We start from the raw sequence: 13,583 nt of genomic DNA on the forward strand, positions 1-13,583 counted from the left end.
TAGGAAAGGTGATGAAATTAAAGTATTAGGCATATCTCTGAGTTTTTCATTTTCTGTTCTCCCTTTAAGTTCCAAACATGTCATTTTTCAATTTAAGGCACCAAAGTTGATAAGTGTAAGATGCTTTGAAAATCTAGCACAATCAAAGAAAAAGACATATATTGCTGGTGACAAAGAATAAATATCAGCCTGAAATTCTTTTTGAAAGAACCCACTAACAGCCTTTATTTTATGTGAAGTTTTTTTCTTATTCTTTTTTTGTGTAGGAAAGGGAGGTACATTTCAGGAAGAAAAGTGATGAAAACTTATTTAACAGATATTTCTTTCAGGATTGCTTTTTATTTTCTGAGTTTTGGAAACATAATATTTTAATAAACTTGGGAATTTCTGTGGCTGCATAGATATAGAACTAGATTTAGTAATAGCACATAAATAATAGTGCTTAATTTTTGTAACATGAATCTTAAAAGGTCTTATTAATAAAAACAAACCCGGAGCCAGGTATTGGGGTGAACGCTGAAAGATCAGAGAAACAGAACCAGCCACAGCCACTTCACCTCGTCAATTCCTCAGCTGATCTCATTTTCTCAAACTGGAAGCCTCTGTGTCCTCATCTGAATGGATCTCAGCTGAACTGCTGCTCAAAAGCCTAAAAACTTAACCAGAGGCTCTAGTTCCTGGTCCTCACGCCTTATATACCTTTCTGCCTCCCTGCCATCACTTCCTGGGATTAAAGGCGTGTGTCACCATGCCTGGCTGTTTCCAGTGTGGCTTTGAACTCACAGAGATCAGATGGATCTCTACCTTTGGAATGCTAGGATTAAAGGTGTGTGTGTGCCACCATTTTTTGGTTTCGATATCTAGTGGCTGTTCTATTCTCTGACCCCAGATAAGTTTATTAGGGTGCACAATATATTGGGGAACACAATATCACCACAAATTTTATAAAAATGAAATTTGTTTTGTGATCAGTGGTGGTTGAATACAACAGATAAACAGTGTTATGTACTCAGTTATTGAAGGGTACTATAATCATGGTTCTTTATACAATTATTACCATTAATTAATCTGTAAGTGGTCTAAATTTTAATATTAGTATTTGGGTTGGAGGTGTGTGCCTTACCATATACAAGGCCATTAGTTTGATCTCCAGTATAGCAAAAACAATATTCTATTTCATTTAAACTTTAATTACTATAATGCCTTTACAGTCTATTATTAAATTGATCAAAGAGGGTGCTTAACTTTTTCAATATTGTATTCTAAAGTCCAAGTAATTCATTTCTACATAAAAGTACTTGTTTTCATCCAGTTTTTTGTCCCCAGGTTTTGGAAATCGTTTTTCAAAATCCAAAGGACCAAGGAACCCACCATCAACTTGGAATTTATAAGAACACTGGCTGCAGATGTGCCTGTAAATAAAACTACTGGAATACTGCTATAATAATAATAATAATAATATCAATAATGATGTATATTGTGTCAATAGCTCTCAAAAGGAAAGCTATCTGTGAAAAACTTCAACAACCTTGTATTTTCATATTCTTTACATTTAGTTGGGAATTACCAATAAAGTTTGTAACTTGAGTTTATGTTTCAAAATGGTTTTATTTTTCAGTTTTGGAAGTTATTCTATTTTACTTTTTATAATTTATTTATTTTCATTTCACGTACATTTGTGTTTTGTCTGCATGCATGTCTATGTGAGGATGTCAGATCCCCTGAAATTGGAATTACAGGCAGTTGTGAGTTGCCATGTGGATGCTGGGAATTGAACCTGGGTCCTCTGAAGAGCAGCCAGTGCTCTTAACTGCTGAGCCATCTCTCCAGCCCTGCTATTTTACTTTCTCTGTAAATGTGAATTTTTGTTTTGAGATGATGTCTTTCTATGTTAGTCTTGAACCTTTAAAGTGGTCCTCCTGCCCTGGCCTCTGGCGGGCTGGGATTAAAGGCACACAATCAAACCCAGCACAAATGCTCATTTTAATAGGCCTGTAAGAATTTGATCTTATACCATGATAAATGAAGACACCATGGGAATAGGAAGAAGCAGAGTGCTAGAGAGGTCCCCAGGAATCCACAAAGACTATAGACTACTGGCAATGGTCGAGAGGGTGCCTGAGCTGACCTACTCTGGTGTTCGGATGGCCGAACACCCTAACTGTCATGATAAAACCCTCATCCAGTGACTGATGGAAGCAGATGCAGAGATCCAGGGCCAAGCCCCAGGTGGAGCTCCAGGAGTCCAATCGATGAGAAAGAGAGAAGGGATTATATGAGCAAGAGATATATATCAAGACCATGATTGGAAAAACAACAGGAACAAATAGCCAAACTAGTGGAAATACATGAACTATGAATCAATAGCTGAGGAGCCCCATGGTTACTAGACTAGGTCCTCTCGATAAGTGAGATAGTTGTTTAGCTTGAACTGTTTAGGGGGCCCTAGGCAGTGAGACCGGGACCTGTCCTTGGTGCATGAGCTGGCTTTTTGGAACCTAGTGCCTATGCTGAGACATTTTGCTCAGCCTTGGTATAGGGGAGAGGGAACTGGACTTGCCTCAGGTGGAATATACCAGGCTGGGCTGACTCCCAGCTTGGCTTGGAGGAGGTGGGAATGGGCAGTGGAAGCTGGGGGGTGGGAGGAGGGAGGATAGGGGAATCCGTGGTTGATATGTAAAATGAATAGAAAATCTCTTAATAAAAAAATTAAAAAAGGATTAGATCTTAACTAAATTTCTCTTTAAAATATTTTTATGTGTAGAAATGTTTTTGCCTGCATGTATGGAGATATACCACATACGTGTAGTGCACATTGAGGCCAGAAGAGGGAGTTGGATCCCCTTGAATTGGAATTATTGGCTGTGAGTTGCTGTGTGGGTTCTGAGAATTGAACCAGGGTCCTCTGCAAAGCAGCAGTGCTCTTAACTATCCGAGCATCTCTCCACCCCTTCAACTAAATCTCTACATTCCCTTAATATTAAACTTTTTTTCTTTAATAGACAAGGTCTTGCTATGAAGCCTCAGGCTGGTCTCAAACTAATGATCCTCCTACTTCAACCTGCAGAATGCTGGCATTACAGGTGTTAAAAGGTTTTATTTAAAAAAAACAAAAGAAAAAAACAAAACAAAAAACCCCATTGCCCTGTGTTTGCAGTACAAAATTACTGGTTGTGGTAATGACTGTTCCCAGGATGTTATTTTTGTCAAAATGGAGTATACTTCCCCTGTCTTTCCAAATGTGTAGAAAAGAAATATTAAAGAGGATGATGTGCAAATAATGGCAGTGATCATTTTATATTGCTATAACAATGTTCAACTATTAATTTTAACCAGTTATTCATTTACCAATTCTAGAAAAATAATCAACAGCAGTTACTTCGGTAGCACTTTAAAATTATTTAAAATTCTTTTTTGATAGTGTTTTCTTCACAGAAAAGGCCCCATATAAACGTGTGCAATTTATGTTCATAATCATTTAAAGGTACTGGTAGTTTTAAAATGTATTTCTGTGTGACTATGGATTCTCCTAAATAAATTTGAAATCTAGTTTTACACAGTAAATAAGTTATCTTTATTATTTTAAAGGATTCGATTTACTTTCCTCATCAATTTGATATTTTTACTTAAGAAAATACAGCCTAGCAACAGTGTTATTTGTGCTTTAATAATTTTCATTAGGAACCCCAATGCTAGAGCTAACTGAAAGGTATTGTTACTTGCTTATTGTAGTACGATGTATACCCAGTAGGTGTTCAAGAACTCTATTTTAAACTAGCACTTTTATCGCAGAAGTTCACTCAGCCTAAGTTACTATTCTGGGAACTAGTGGTGTTAAACCAAGTGCTTCTTATATGCTTAGGATATCATTGTAGCCAATTATTAAATGGATTTCTGAGTAAGCACTATCTCCTGATGAACAGTGGCGATTTTTTAAGTGTTTAAGTTAGGCTGACAACGCTTATCACATTTGCAAATTTGTATTTATGGATTGAAAAAAACTTTAAAAATTTAAATCGAGAACTTTTCGTTAACTATGGTTGAATGTTCCACATGAATGCCGGTTTCTACCTTTCCAACCATAGAGGGAAATGTGACTCTGGCAAGGTGGGGCTGCGCTCAGGGACTGCCTAGCACCTGCCTTAAGTCTGTAGCTGTAACCACAGCAATGCCACCGAAAATTGTTCAATTTTGTTTTTTTTTCCCTGAATAGCAGCCCTGCTATACTTTACAGCAAAATCGTCCTTTCACATATTCCGAAATTCTTTTCCTAGTCGTTTGTCGAGGGCAAAGGCTGGAGATTCTTTTACCTCACAAAGGCTATGGAGAGAAATACGAAACTGAAAAGTCACTATGGAGACCACCTACTCCGAGTACGACGAAGAAGGAACACTGGAAGAGGATCGCCTGAACACACACCGCCAGACTCCGAAAGCTATTAACATTGTTTGGGCCGTTGGGGCGGTTGGCGGCAAATCGCCGGCCGGCGGCAGTTGCGTCGCACCCCCGAAGCGTGCCGGGGCGCACGCTCCCTCTCTGCTCCTCCACTCAGAGAGCTGGCGAACGCGGCGGGCGGTGGAACTACAACTCCCGCAAGGCCTTGCGCGTCCAGGGCGCTTTACAATAGAAGCTCGGTTGGCGAGGTCTGCGGCGAGGTGCCGGAACTGCCGTTTCCCGCATGTTCAGCTCGACGAGAAGGACGGATCAGTGGCGGGTGGGGGAGAGACTCCAATGCCCAGCGGGCCCTGCGCGGGCGGCGCTTGCGCGAAACGCGGACGGGGGGGCGGTCGGGCCATTTAAATGTATGTTTGTGGGTGAAATGGCTGCGCAGGTCGGAGCGGTTCGCGTAGTACGGGCGGTGGCGGCGCAGGAGGAGCCGGACAAAGAGGGGAAGGAGAAATCCCATGTTGGGGTCTCGCCGCGGGGAGTCAAGCGGCAACGCCGGGCGAGCAGTGGGGGTTCTCAGGAGAAGCGGGGGCGGCCGAGTCAGGACCCCCCTCTCGCTCCCCCTCATCGGCGGCGTCGCAGCCGCCAACATCCCGGGCCGCTGCCTCCAACGAATGCCGCCCCAACCGTCCCGGGCCCTGTTGAGCCTTTGCTCCTGCCGCCTCCGCCGCCACCGTCACTGGCGCCCGCCGGGCCCGCTGTCGCTGCCCCGCTCCCGGCCCCAGGCACCTCGGCCCTCTTCACCTTCTCGCCCCTGACGGTGAGCGCGGCCGGGCCCAAGCATAAGGGCCACAAGGAGCGGCACAAGCACCATCACCACCGCGGCTCCGATGGTGACCCCGGCGCCTGCGTTCCGGGCGATCTCAAGCACAAGGACAAGCAGGAAAACGGCGAGAGGAGCGGAGGGGTGCCTCTGATCAAGGCCCCCAAGAGAGGTGAGAGCAGGCGAACCGCCGGGGCTCGGGCTTGTAGGTCTCGGTGCCCATATCCCGCCCCTTTAGGACTGAAAGACGCCTCTCGACTCCCTTGAGCCCACTGAAGTGGACTCGGGATTGCAGACGGTTGCCACAGTTTGACCTACTTGAGGCTTCTCTCGGAGGCCAAGCTGTCAGTTTCCATCCCCGTTTGCAGTCCCCCGGAGCCTTTGCAACGTTTATTTTCAAATTCGGCAGGCTTTCCGCGCCGCGCGGTGCTTGGCATCGGATTAGTAGGTGGGGTACTAAAACCAGATTTACTGAAGTACAGGCTTGTCACTGAAAGTCCCTTCTTGTTTTCTTTCTTGGGAAATCTTTAGTTTTTCTCATCCCCGGCCCCAAAATATTCACAGGTTTGATTCTGGGCTCCGAGTTTGAATTCTCCAAGAGGTTACACAACTCATTGGTTGCCTTAGCTTCAGCGAGGGTTAAAAAAAAATCATTTATGATATTTAATTTTCAGCTAGACGAGGTAAAAATAGCTAAATTTTTTTTTGATATTATCCCTTTTAGTTCTTAGTAGGGTAAACGATTGGCCCGAGGAAGGTTTTTTATCGCCCTTTGAATCCTACGAAGTAGACCAACCTTTTCTCTGAAGAGAAGGAAGCGTGCAGTAGGATGTAGATACAGAGTCTAGTTCTGATTCACTCTGCCAGAGCACTGTTTGAGAATCTCTGCGATTCCAGCAGTCCTTAAAGGTATTTCACATGGAAAACATAGCACTACATGTGATTTTGAGAGAAATTAGGTTGGCCAAAATTGGTGTCTTCTATTGCCAGATACTTGTAGCATCTATTTATAATTCTTTGTGGAAGAAATGAGGTGTACTTTTGGTTATGCCGTATTTATACTTTGTATATGATATTTATAACTTGTAATACCAATAATCTTGGTAACATGCTAATACACTAACATGTGTTTGAATACTGGGCCACTTCAGTTATTACGTGTTAGTGAACTAGTCTTTAAACCTAAAGTTTTGAGTGTCTTGCATTTTTCCCATATATTTGGTCTTAGTGCTAACCAGTTTTTTTTTACGTGTGTGTGTGTGTGTGTGTGTGTGTGTGTGTGAAGTGCAAATAATAAGTTTCCATTGGACAGAACTGCATCTTTTTCCTTTGGTGGTATCCAGATATCATTCTCAGGAATAGAGCTATGCAGGCTGACTGGCATGCTAGTTTCCAGTATGCAACTATTTTGCATATTGGAGTATCTTATTTTTTTTTTTTTAACCCTTATTCCTCACTCTCCCTGGTGTGTGTCCATAACACAGCTACGGTGATTTTTGAATAATCATTTTTTTTTTTAATTTGTGTTGCAGGAGAGACTACCAGGGTCCAAAATAGTGAAGAGACTTCATCTACGTGGTCTCATTACCAAAGATGAAATTTAAATTAAAAAAAAAAAAATCATTGGCGTAGAATCCAGTCTTCTAAATGCTAGTTCAAGCTTCGGCTCCGGTCTGCCCAGCTTTGCCTCCCCTGCTCCCTTTTCTCCCCTCCTTTGCTTGCCTTTTTCTTTGCCTTGACGTTCTCATTCTGGGGGCAGTCAGTGAGCCGCCTAGAAATGATCAGAGGTCTCTGTCTCCCTTTATGGGGGAAGGTGGTGCTGACAGGTGTATTAATTCACAGTGGGCCTCTCTGAAGACTGGACAGGCCCCATGTCCTTTTAAAATCAAACAAAACAAGTCTCTAATACTGATGATCAGAATTTTCTCAGATGATGTAAATGTTCTCGATCTGTGTTGTCCAATATGGTAGCCATATGTGGTACTTAAACAGATTTGTAATGTGGCTGTGTGACTGAGAAACTGAAATTTTATTTTATTCTAATTTATAACATGTTATGTACAGCTCATGGCTACTATGTTGGACTGCACAGCCCTTTGCTAATTCACGAAGAAGAGAAATGGGTTAAAATTAGGCCATTTGATCACTCTCTCTGGTTTAGAGATAATTGTATTGCATACTCAAACTGTATATATTCTGGGGGAGATAGGGCCCTCCGATCAGGTGTATTTGAGGAGACCTGTACTGTAGTGGTCTAGATTTCTAAAATGCACTGGCATTTTACGAGTTCTGAAGCCCCGTGCAGAAGACAGACTGCTTAATGTTGTTTAGTACAAGCCTTTTGTGTAGTTGGACCAATACTTGTAAAAATCAGTGTGTTTATTTTTGTTACCTGCAGGTTCAGGAGGGATGGCTCTGGAAGGAAATTTTGGTTTTAGTATTTACTTGTGTGATCAGGATTGAATTAATCTCTTTTTAACCCCAGTTTTCTTGTTTGTAAAATGGGGCTGGGTATTTCATTCCTACGGTTGTTACAGGGATTAAGTGGGGGCAGTGTATGGAAAGCACTTAAAATAACGCTTGGCTCATGGTAGGCTGTTAAAACTGGCTTTTATTTTACTACGCTTGGACCTATAAACAACTATAATAAAGAAGTAGATTGTTGTTTACAGAGGAACCTCACCCTTTTGCTTATGCTGAGATTTTTAGGAATTTTCAGTTTACTTTGAAATAATTATAGATTCACAAGAAATTGCAAAAAATACCGTAGAGCAGTCCCTTTTCTTTTCCAGTTTACCTCAGTGATAATATCTTATATAACTCTTGTGTAATACCAACACCAGGAAGTTGACATTGGTACAGTGTGTGTGTGTGTGTGTGTGTGTGTGTGTGTGTGTGTGTGTGTGTGTGTTTCTGTGAAGTTTTATCATATGTAGATTAGTGTAACCACCACTAAACGAGGCACAAAACTCCGGAAAGATCTCTATGTAGTTTCCCTTTGTAGCATTAGACAATGTCTTCTCTCTCCCCTCTCTACTGTTTCTAACCAATAACAACCATTAGTCTGTCTTCTACCTTTATAATTTTGTCATTTGAGAATATAATATACTTGGTGTCTTTTGAAGCCAGCTTATTAAACTCAGCGTGAGATCATCCATGTCAATGGCTCTCACTTTTTCAATACTGGATAGTATTCTCAGCAAGGGTGTACAATGATTCTTGAATATTAAGGACATTTTGGTGTCTAGTTTGGGACTGTTAGAAATAAAGCTTCCCATTCCTAGTTTTTCCCATCAGAAGCAACTTTTTATTTCTTTGAGGAATGTTCTTATTAGGTCATGTGGTAAGTACATGTTCAGGGTTTGCTTATTTATTTATTCATTTATTTATCATGCTCCCATGTGTACTGTTTACATTCCTATTAGTGACTTATAATTTTTTTTAATTTTACATCCTTGTTAGTATCTGGTGTTGTAATGTAACTATTTTTATTTTAGTAGTTTCAGGAGCGGTGAGGTGATTATCTTATTGCCTCATGGCTAATGATATTAACCAACTTTTTTTTGGTCTATATTTATAGAGCCTCAGCAGTAAAATTTATTTCTCGGTGTTGTTTTTTTTTTTTTTTTTTTTTTTTGGTGCCAATTTTCTAGTCAAATTTCCTTAAAAAAATACTTTTAGAATTCTTTATTGAGAGTTACTTGTATATTACAGGTATACTTTTTTTTTTTTTAAATCTACTATTTGGTTTGCAAATTATGCTTGCCTTTTTCTTGGTTTAACAAGGTGTTTCACACTGCAAAATTAGCAACATTTTATTGACTTTTCTTTAATGAATCATTTTTGGGTGTTGGTCTCCCCATAGAAGCTTTATAATTTTATTTTTTGTGTTTAAATCTGTTGTCCATTTGAGTTAATTTCATACAGGTGTAAGATTATGTTGTGGTTCTTTTTTTGACAGGGAGGTGTCCTCTAGACAAACAGTCACTGTAGCACTTTTGAAAAAAGCATATTGTTCTTCCATGATTTGTTCTTCACCCTTATAAAGTCACTTCTGCAGCTGATGTCCTGGTTTGCTTTCTAGTGCTGTGATAAACACCATGACCAGAAGCAGCACAGGAAGGAAAGGGTTGATTTCACAGGTCAGAGTCCACCATGAAGGGAAGTCAGGAGCAGGAACTGGAGGCAGGAACCTGGAGGCAGGAACTGAAGCAAAAACCACAATGGAGTGCTATAAGCTTGCTTCCCATAGTTTGCTCCATTTGTTTTCTTACATCACCAGGATCACCTGCCCAGGTTTGGTACTTTCCGGGCCATCCCACATCAGTCATTAATCAAAAAGATGTCCCGTAGACTTTCAATCTGATGGAGGCATTTTCTCAGTTGAGGTTCCCTCTTCCCAGATGGCTCCAAAGTATGCCAAGTTGACAAAGCTAACCAGCACAACTGGTGGAGAGGGAGGAAGACTAGAAGTTTCAGGCCAGCATGGGTTACAGAGCAAGTTCCCAGCCAGGTATATTGGTAGAGAACTTGCCTAGCTTTCAAAACCCTGGGTTCAGTCCCCAGCACTGCCCAAAACTGGGTGTGGTAGCATTGGTTGTAATCCCGGCACCTAAAAGGTGGAGGTAGGAGAGTCAGAGGTTTAGGGTCATCCTTTGCCACATGTGCACTTGAAGCTAGCTTAGGACCCTGACACCTTGTTTCAGAACAAAACAAAAATCAGTTCTGCTCTTATTTTACAAGTTGGTAAGATCTTTCAGATTATGGGGAAAACCTCAAACACATGAAAACCACGTGGGATGTAAATTCTATGTCCACAGATAAACTTTTATTGGAATACAACTGTTCATTTCTATATACTGTCTATACCACTTTTTGCATTATAGTAGCAGAGTAGGAGTAGTTGAGGCGGAGACCATATGCTCCACAGAGCCTACTATGTTCTGTTCAGAGAGAGTTGTCACCTCTGACTTGAGACATGGGACGTGACTAAGAGACATGTTCCTGCACATCAGTCCAACAGTACTCAGTCCAAATTCATGTATAGGCTAATTTCAGATATTACCACTTCAGACATCTGGCATTGCTCATAAATAGTTAAAAGAAAAATTGGGTATTTAAATACTTGCTCCAAAATAGGAAGTAAAATGATTTTCAGAGATGAAGTAACATGCTTGAAATTTTCTTTTTTTTAAATGTTTATTTGGTGATTCAGGGACTTGTCTTTTTTTTTTAATTTATTTATTTATTATGTATACAGCATGTATGACTGCAGGCCAGAAGAGGGCACCAGACCTCATTTCAGATGGTTGTGAGCTACCATGTGATTGCTGGGAATTGAACTCAGGACCTCTGGAAGAGCAGCAGTCAGTGCTCTTAACCTCTGAGCCATCTCTCCAGCCCTTGAAATTTTCTAATGGTAGAACTGAATATTAGTCTCTTAAGAAAAACAAACACCTAGGCAAGGCGGTGTTGGTGCATGCCTTTAATCCCAGCACTCGGGAGGCAGAGGCAGGCGGTACTCTGTGAGTTCAAGGCCAGCCTGGTCTACAGAGTGAGATCCAGGACAGACACGAAAGCTACACAGAGAAACCCTGTCTCGAAAAACAAACAAACAAACAAACAAAACCCAAAACAACAACAACAAAAAAGAAAGAAAGAAAGAAAAACAAAACACCTCAGGATCCAGTTTGCTTTTTCTGTTATGTACATTGGAATTGATGTTTATTAAGAAATATTAAAATATTTGCTATGTCTTGTAAGCAGTATGCTTCAGTCTACCTAAATAGTTACCTGTATCCTTTGGTCCATAAAAGCATAGACCAAAGATATTTCATCAGAAGTAATGTTTTTTTTTTTAGTTGTTCTTGGTTAGTAACTATGATCTTACTATATTAAGGAAAGCATAGGAAGATGATTGCCTAGCTCTTGACTCCGCCATCATTAAACTCCAGGATTGCTCTTATGTGAGTCTTCATAGTTAGCTTTCCTGTTTTTCAGTTTTGACCCCCTTCTTAACTGCTATCATGTGGAATTATTCTGTGATACCCAAAAGATACTGGGTGTGATAGCACATTTCTGTGATTCCCAGCATTTGGGAGGCTAAGGATTGCTAGTTGTAACAGGACCCTGTCTCAGAAAATAGAAGATATAGATAGAAACACTTGATTTGTTTTTGTGGTAGAAATGGGGAATTATTGGGTATATATATATATATATATATATATATATATATATATATAGTCTCATTTATCAGCAACTTCAGAAACTTTTCCCCTATCCACCAGAGTGGAAAATATTGTCAGTAAGGCATGAAAACTTTTATATAACATAATAATGCCAACTTTGTGATCATGAATTGTAAAGGCATTATATGTAGTAAATATAGTAATACTTTTCTTTATTGGGACCTCACATAGACTAGCATCTGAAGTCCATTAATTGTTACTGGATAATCTTAGTTAATAATCTGCCAGAGTGTTTAGGGACAGGTTGATAGAAGAGATGGAAAGGAAGAAAGTCTACTGTACTGTAGTAGAAGAATCTGAATTTTGGAGTTAGAAGGGTCTGAGTTTTGACTGTCATCTGCTAGCTTTGTGACCTAATAAAAGTTACATCTTGTTTCAAATCCTGCTTCCATCTTTGAAAAAGAATTTCTGTGTCTACTGGACTGAATGTTGGATTAAGACGAGATAATATTTATTAGGATCTTATTCAAGCTTCTATTAGACATTTAGTGAGTCATCTTTTTTTTCCCCTCAGACTTTCTCCACTTTTATGTTTCATTTGTGGTATACTATACCATACCCTGAGCCAGTAATTTCTAGATTTAATCTGATATTCCACTTGTTGAAAAGCATTTCAAGGAATGTTATCCAACCCTTATGATAATGATAAGATAAAGACTTGTGTGTCAGACCTGTGATGAAAGGCTCATTCTGTTTAATCTTTGCAATGACTCTTAAGATAAACATGAGTGTTAGTGCTATTTTAAGGCAAGAAAATAAAGGTTTAAGGGGATTTCTGAGTTTGTCCAGATACTAATAAGCATCAGAGCTGAGATAGTTATCCCAGTTTTAACTGTAAAGCATTCAGATGGGTACTTTTTGTTTTGGTTTTGTTTTGAGGCAGGATATTGTGCTATAGCCCAGGCTAGCTTTGACCCCACAGCTCTCCTGTCTTACTTTGTGTTCTGGATTACAGGACATGTAAATAACCAGCCTCAGCTTGCCCTGTGTGTGTTTGTACCTGTTCATGTGGAGGCCAGAGGTCTATCTCAGGAGTCATTCTTTTTTTGTTTTTTTTTTTTGTTTTTTTTGAGACAAGGTTTCTCTGTGTAGCTTTGTGCCTTTCCTGGATCTCGCTCTGTAGACCAGGCTGGCCTCGAACTCACAAAGATCCGCCTGCCTCTGCCTCCCGAGTGCTGGGATTAAAGGTGTGCGCCACCACTGCCCGGCTTCAGGAGTCATTCTTTATGAACCTTCCACTTTGTTTTTGAGACAAAGTCTCTCCCAGGGACTTGGGGCTCATCTATTAGACTGGCTGGCCAGTGAGCTCCAGGGATTCTCCCTATTGTTGGGATTCCAAGCACTTGACACTATGGTTGGCTTTTTTAGGTGCTTGTTGGGGATTGAACTCGGTTCCTCCTACCTGTGTAACAAGTCATTCACCAGTAGAGCTATTGCTTGCTTGTAAATGTCACACTGCCTTTATGTTTCCACCATTTGGGGGTGAAAATAGTAATTAACATTTATTATTTGTTATAGTCTAATATGCCAGGTACTTTACATGCATTTTAATTTATCCTGTACATTTTTTTTTTATTTTTTTATTTTTCGAGACAGGGTTTCTCTGTGTAGCTTTGCGCCTTTCCTGGGACTCACTTGGTAGCCCAGGCTGGCCTGGAACTCACAGAGATCCACCTCCCTCTGCCTCGCAAGTGCTGGGATTAAAGGCGTGCGCCACCACCACCCAGCATCCTGTACATTTTTATAGGAAAATACTCTTGTCTCCCTTCCTCCATTTCATAAGTGAGAAACAGTGAAGTACAGAGATTCTAGTTTTGCAAAAGCCCAAGCTACCTCATTGTGGCAGTGCAAAATGCTACAGCTACTTAGGAAGACCATTTGGCAATGTTTTACTGTATGTGATATGGTAGTTCACATACTATTTGGTATTTACCCAAAGGATTTGGAAATGTATACCTACACAGAAATTTGTAGTAGCTTTATTCATAATTGCCAAAAATTGAAAACAACTCAGATAAAATGGACAAATTGTGGTACATCCACAGTGGAATGTTATGCACTGAGTTCTCACTGAAAAAGCCAAACCCATCGAGACAATATAAAAAGGTCAGTGGTTGCTGGTAATT

The 13,583-nt window shown here is 40.5% G+C and overlaps 2 protein-coding genes across 3 annotated transcripts in view; both read left to right on the forward strand.

Moving 5' to 3' along the window:
- The window catches only part of Ptpn22 (protein tyrosine phosphatase non-receptor type 22), a 70,937-nt gene extending 69,350 nt beyond the window's left edge, over nucleotides 1-1,587 (forward strand). Inside the window, exon 25 of the mRNA XM_076573759.1 lies at nucleotides 1,327-1,587. Coding sequence (XP_076429874.1) covers nucleotides 1,327-1,391 — 65 coding nt within the window. The 3' untranslated portion in view covers nucleotides 1,392-1,587. The remainder of the gene's footprint in view (nucleotides 1-1,326) is intronic.
- A 3,084-nt stretch (nucleotides 1,588-4,671) lies between these two features.
- Rsbn1 (round spermatid basic protein 1) overlaps nucleotides 4,672-13,583 on the forward strand; it is a 51,699-nt gene continuing 42,787 nt past the window's right edge. For both annotated transcript variants that reach the window (XM_006980807.4, XM_015999225.3), the window contains exon 1: nucleotides 4,672-5,381. In XM_006980807.4, coding sequence (XP_006980869.1) covers nucleotides 4,679-5,381 — 703 coding nt within the window. In that variant the 5' untranslated portion in view covers nucleotides 4,672-4,678. The remainder of the gene's footprint in view (nucleotides 5,382-13,583) is intronic.

This window comes from Peromyscus maniculatus, chromosome 6, assembly GCF_049852395.1.
Source record: "Peromyscus maniculatus bairdii isolate BWxNUB_F1_BW_parent chromosome 6, HU_Pman_BW_mat_3.1, whole genome shotgun sequence".
In the NCBI taxonomy this organism is placed as follows: domain Eukaryota; kingdom Metazoa; phylum Chordata; class Mammalia; order Rodentia; family Cricetidae; genus Peromyscus; species Peromyscus maniculatus.